Source organism: Cyprinodon variegatus, unplaced genomic scaffold, assembly GCF_000732505.1.
Source record: "Cyprinodon variegatus isolate N-32 unplaced genomic scaffold, C_variegatus-1.0 Scaffold1495, whole genome shotgun sequence".
Taxonomy (NCBI): Eukaryota; Metazoa; Chordata; class Actinopteri; order Cyprinodontiformes; family Cyprinodontidae; genus Cyprinodon; species Cyprinodon variegatus.
In genome coordinates this window covers 35,189-40,652 of record NW_015151948.1, presented here as the reverse complement: position 1 = coordinate 40,652, position 5,464 = coordinate 35,189, and the positions used below count along the sequence as shown (strand labels likewise).

Sequence of the window (5,464 nt, the reverse complement as noted above, 5' to 3'; positions counted from 1 at the left end):
AAATAAATATTTAGTTTGTTAAATATTTAGCTCAAAAATAAATCTTTATCAAAATAAATATTTAGTATGTTAAATAAATACATTTAGCTTCAAATTAAACTAAATATTTATTAAACAAATTGAGATTTTTATAAATGAATGAATGAAAGTGAAAAAATTACTAGGAAAAAAACAACCCCCTTATTTTTCTCTTAAACACGCTAAATAACCAGAAATATTGCTCCTAATTTTTCCACTGTTAAACTCTCCAAATGTCGCCCCCTACGTATGAGTATTTAATGACGCATTTGCATTTTTTAGCAGAACTCTGACTTTTTAAATTCTCTAAACGCCTCTGAGGCCGTTAGAAAACAGATTCAGTTGGACTCGGATTGAATCAGCTGATACGTTTTATTTAGGGGCCACACAGTAAAGGTACACCACACTTTTCAGATTGCTAACATTACAGCCCTCCATCCTTCCTGGAAGGCAGGAGAATGTTTCTGGGTTTAACTTGACAAACTGTGAAAGAAGCGACGCTGGAAGAAATTTAAAAGAATCTAGAGAGAAGATCTACATTCCTCTGAACCAGAAAACGACCATCTTTAAATTAGAGAAGCTTTTCTGTTCAGGATGTCCGGATGTTTTAGTGCCAAATGAAGCTTCGCTTGGACGGAGTTCCACCTCCATCCTCAGGGTGGCGCCAGCTGGCGGTCATTCTGGTTGGTCTCTATCAGGCTCCTTATGTTCCCAGGAGCTCATGAGGCTGGAAGGCTGGGTTATCCTTCCCTTCGAAGGTCACCGCCTCCTGGCTTTCTGAGCCGTTCTCCTTCCCCTCGCGGCGACCCATCCTGGGTTTGGACCTCTGGCAGAACCCGTAGGAACAGAAAAACATCCCCGACAGCACCATCAGGGCGGAGCCCAGCAGCCCCACGCTGATCCCACAGCCGACGCGCTGAGATCTGGGCGCCGCGGGCAGCTTGAACTCTGGGGGGAAGGTGATGGACTGGTTGGTGACGACAGAGGTCAGGTTCCAGAGGAGCGGAACCAGCGACAGCGCCGCCGCCAGCAGGACCAGCATCCCGGTGGCGAGGAAGCCCCTCACTATCAGGGAAAGCTCCCCCACCCTGAAATAGGCGTTCCTCATGGCGTAAAGCCCGAAAGCGTTCCCCCCCAGCCCCACCAGCAGGGACAGCAGCGTGAGGACCTGAGCCGCAGCGATCTCCGGAGGAGTGAAGCTTTCCATCAGGCTGATGGACCTGCAGTACATGGACCTGAACCCCTCGCTGACGTCGGTGTGGCTGTGGAAGCAGGCCCTCCAGACCCCCACCCACGCCTCGCCCGAGGTCACCACCTCGCTGTCGGGAACCTCCCACACCCTCCACTGGACGATCCCCGGAGCCACGGCGGCGAGCGTCCAGCCAATCAGGGCCAGCCAGAGGGCCAGCAGCTGGACGTTGGACCTGTGAGCCAAATAGATCATGGAGTCAGGCGAGTCCTGCTGAGAGAGGAAGAGACGACTCCTCAGGGGTGGCGCCGCTTCATCACCGTGGAAACAACCAGCAGCTCCCTGAGAGACGACGAAACACAAACAAGATGAGGAGCAAACAGACGCTTCCTCAGAAGGTTCTAGAAATGAAAGCAAGGGATGAAAATACTCTATAAACTAAATTCAATTTTCAATTCAGTTTATTTCTATAGCTCAGTTAAACAGATCACCTAGTCCATTCTGTCTAAGGAAAACCAGCTGATTGCATCGACTCATTGACTCTTCAGCAATCCCTCACACTAAGCATGCTTGTAGCGACAGTGGAGAGGAAAAACTCCCTTTGAACAGGAAGAAACCTCCAGCAGAACCAGGCTCAGTGTGAGCGGCCATCTGCTGAGGCCCACTGGGGTTCAAGGAGACAGAAGCAGACATAGAAAAAGAAGCAGTGAGCAAATGTGAGCAGGGCCACAGGAGTGGTTGACCTCTGGTGACCCCTGGAGAACAAATACGTGTGCCGCCCCCTGATAGATGGCTCCGAGGGTAGGGAGCCACACCCATGTTACACACCCACACAGAAAGTAAACAGGAGGAGCCGTAGAGAGAAGAAAAACCTGGGAGAATGAGAGGTTAATGAAATACATAGAAACATTAAAACCCTCAGAAAACGGATAGAAAGTGATGAAAAAAACAAAGAAACAACACAAAAAAAAAACCCAAAAGAAACACAAACGGCTTAAAGTCCCATAAAGAGGAACCAGAGATGAAAATGTTCCATCATGCATGAAGCTAACTGATAAAGTTCAGCCATAGGAGCGGTTTTATGACCTGAATGTAAAGCTTTATAAGGAGCTCTGCTGCTCCGTTTATGATCCATGTGGCTAAAAACAACTAATCCCTTCTTCATATAACCACCCGATGCAAAGTAAGAGGGGACATGAAGAAAAAGACGGAATAAGGAGAATAAAAAATTGGCATTATTTAAATATAATCAAATAAAATATGGTTTAAAATGAGAAAATGAAACGAGTTAAATTCACAAACAGAAAAGGTTTAAACGCTCAGAGTGAGGGTCAGGTAACGTACCTGTGGGGCGGTCAGCACACTGCCAGAGAGGGAGTGATGAGCAGGACCAGTTTTCTTCCCTTTACCCACAGCAGCACTTCCTCCTGCTGCTGCTGCTGCTGTAACAAAGTCAACACAGCTCCTCTGTCAATGATCGACAGGCAGACCGTCATAATCCCAGCAGGACACTGGTTTTTTCTACAGCAGCATCCTTTATGGAAGGATGCTCCAGCTGCAGGGCGCATCTACCTGACGACTATCTACCTCCCAGCTGTGGTTGCTGTGGGCTGGGCCCCCGTCCACTTTGACAGTGGGTGGGGGGGTATTTGGGTACAGAGTCCAACGACTCCACCTTCTAAAGCTGTTTAGCACAATCACACCTTTTTTCCATAGAAACATCAGTCATAAGCTGCAGCCATTAAGCGTCTTTGAAATCAGTCTAACTGCATTATTGCCCCGCCGCTCCGCATCCTGAACGACAGGAATCTGTAACCATTAGATTAAAAATACTAATCTGATTAAACCCAACGGAACAACCGCCTGCAGAAAGGGACCCAAAAATAAGGAAACACGTCCTCAGAGATTGGCTTTTCTCCTTCATTTAAACAGATAAAAGTTATCAGCCAATAAAACGAGTATTTCTATTCTTATGATAAAATAATTAGAGATTATCTGCTTGATATAATATAAAGGAGGTTTTTATTTCTTATTTTAAAGTTAAACCATCTGATTCCATTAGAAACTTAAGGTAGAGTAGAGTAGCAAAAATATTACCTAATCATATTTTGACTTAATATTTAGAAGTAGCCATCTAAGAAATTACTCAAGATGAAAAAAAGTATTTAGTAAAAAGGCTGCTTGAGTGCAGGTTAACTAAAAAGATCTGATATTTAAAGCAATGTAATAAAGACAGATGGAAAGTTATGTGTTTTTTTAAATCATTAAAACAAAAATTATGTAACGAATGAAACACTTTGGATATCGTAATCTCCAGTTACGATATTCCCTTCTTCCTGTTTATTAGCTCGACCTCCAAATGTCTCGGTGGGTTCAGGTTAGCTTTTGTACGAAAAAGAAAAATTCATCTGGACATTGAATTTAACTGGGTTTAAAACAATCCTGTTTAAGCAGCCAAACATTTTAAAAAGTAAAAAAAGTTCTGTTAAACCTTTAAGTAGTTAAAGCCCACCTCTGATTATTGGCTCACATTAAGGAGAAAGTCACTGGATTTGCTTTTATTTTTTGTCTTGGAAAAAAACAAATTGACGAAAAAAAAAAATCATTGACAAAATAAATAAAAAGGTGTATTTGCAGTGGTGCCACCAGGGGGATGGCCACGGCCAACCTGTGCAATGCCTGGCCATCCCACTAACCACCCACCTGGCCCTCCCACTAGCCAGTGTAATTGTAGTACCATTAAATTAGCATTTCATCCCATTCTGCACAGCCAGTGACGTAAAATAAAAGAATCAGACAATAAACCAGATATGAGTAGGTGTTTAAGTCATTATGATTTCTTCAGACAGGTTTACCACAATAGTAGATTCAAACCCTGAAAATATGGCTTTTAGTTACAGTGGCCACCCCAAGATTTTCAGTGGTCCATCTGCCCCCCCCTATGAAACAGTCCTGGAGGCACCACTGGGTATTTGACTTTGATTTCAGCAGATAAATGTAAATCAACCAATGGACTAAATGTTTCTGTTTTTCAAATGAAATAATCTCTTTTTCTCTCCAGAGATCTTTTAGAGACAGTAATCCATGCCTTGCTGGATTACTGTGACGCATTTTCTTTGGGGGTTAGTGCCTCCAACATTGCTCATCTCCAGAGATTGCAAAAATGCTGCAGCACGTCTTTTATCTGGCACTCGTAAATACGAGCACATTACCCCAGTTTTAGCCTCATTACACTGGCTCCCTGTACATTTCAGGATTCGTTTTAAAGTTCTTTTATTTGTTTTTAAGTCCCTCCATGGTCTTGCTCCATCTCATCTTTCTGAGTTGCTGCACCTTCATGCACCCAAACAGAATCATTTGATTCTATATCTTGCTCTAATAAAGAAAAATACACATATTTTAAGAGAAATTAACTTACTTTGATTGTTATTTTTTTGCAGTGTATGATGTAATTTCCACCTCATATTCTGGGTTTCTTCAAGGCGGCGATGCGTTCGCTGTCCACAGGCAGCCTCGTCGGCCCCCTAATTCCAGAACAAAGAACCGCTGAAATGGGGAGCATCTCCAGTCCAGTGTGATCATCTCACTGGATCCAGTAAAGAGGATGATGGGGAAAGTCCTCAGCTCATCCTGCAACAGAAGCTCTGTGTGTTTCGGTTCTATATTCACTGCAGAAGATGAATAAAGACTCTGCTGCACATTTGAGGTTGATCATTTTAATGCCTTTCAGGAGCAAACAGGAAGCACCTCTTAACGCTAAGCTGTGCTGAAAACTGCATGCCTGGCAGACGAAACTGAGGGAAAACCTGCTGCAGCTGACTGGGACGACAGGTCATCAGTCCCAGTTTAAAACACATTCACTCCCAGATCAGAGGCAGATAAACATAAACCAGAGAATCAGGAAGATAATAAATTAAACAGAATAAAAACTACAATAAATTACTAAAAGATTGAACTTTAAATATAAGAATCAGCTGCTGATAAATCAGCAAATGTTGCAGCAGCAGCAAAGGGAATATGGAAGAAAAACAGCCGCATTGGAATCTGCCTTTTTTCACCGAATTTTAATCACTTAATTTTTATCTGGTGAAAATTTAGCTGCAAAAATATGCCTACAAAAAAATTCATCTGCAAAAAAATTCAGCTCTGAAAAATGTCACTGCAAATTTACCAAAGCCATCCACGCTCGATGCAGTTGAGCTGATTCTAGCCAATAGGGCTCGGGATCGGCGTTGCATTGTGGGACGTGGCGGCCAT

The 5,464-nt window shown here is 43.4% G+C and overlaps 1 protein-coding gene across 1 annotated transcript; it reads right to left on the bottom strand.

Annotated features, from left to right (window-relative positions):
• Positions 1–382: 382 nt before the first annotated feature.
• Positions 383–2,754, bottom strand: LOC107103641 (claudin-34-like). Its single transcript, XM_015403416.1, has 2 exons — positions 2,552–2,754; positions 383–1,549 (listed from the first exon to the last, which is right to left on the bottom strand). The coding sequence occupies exon 2, from the start codon at positions 1,460–1,462 to the stop codon at positions 722–724; it is 741 nt and encodes a 246-aa protein (XP_015258902.1). The 5' UTR covers positions 1,463–1,549; positions 2,552–2,754; the 3' UTR covers positions 383–721.
• Positions 2,755–5,464: the final 2,710 nt, after the last annotated feature.

Excerpts from the sequence above, each read along its gene's own strand:
- LOC107103641 (XM_015403416.1), bottom strand. The coding sequence starts at position 1,462 with ATGATCTATTTGGCTCACAGGTCCAACGTCCAGCTGCTGGCCCTCTGG.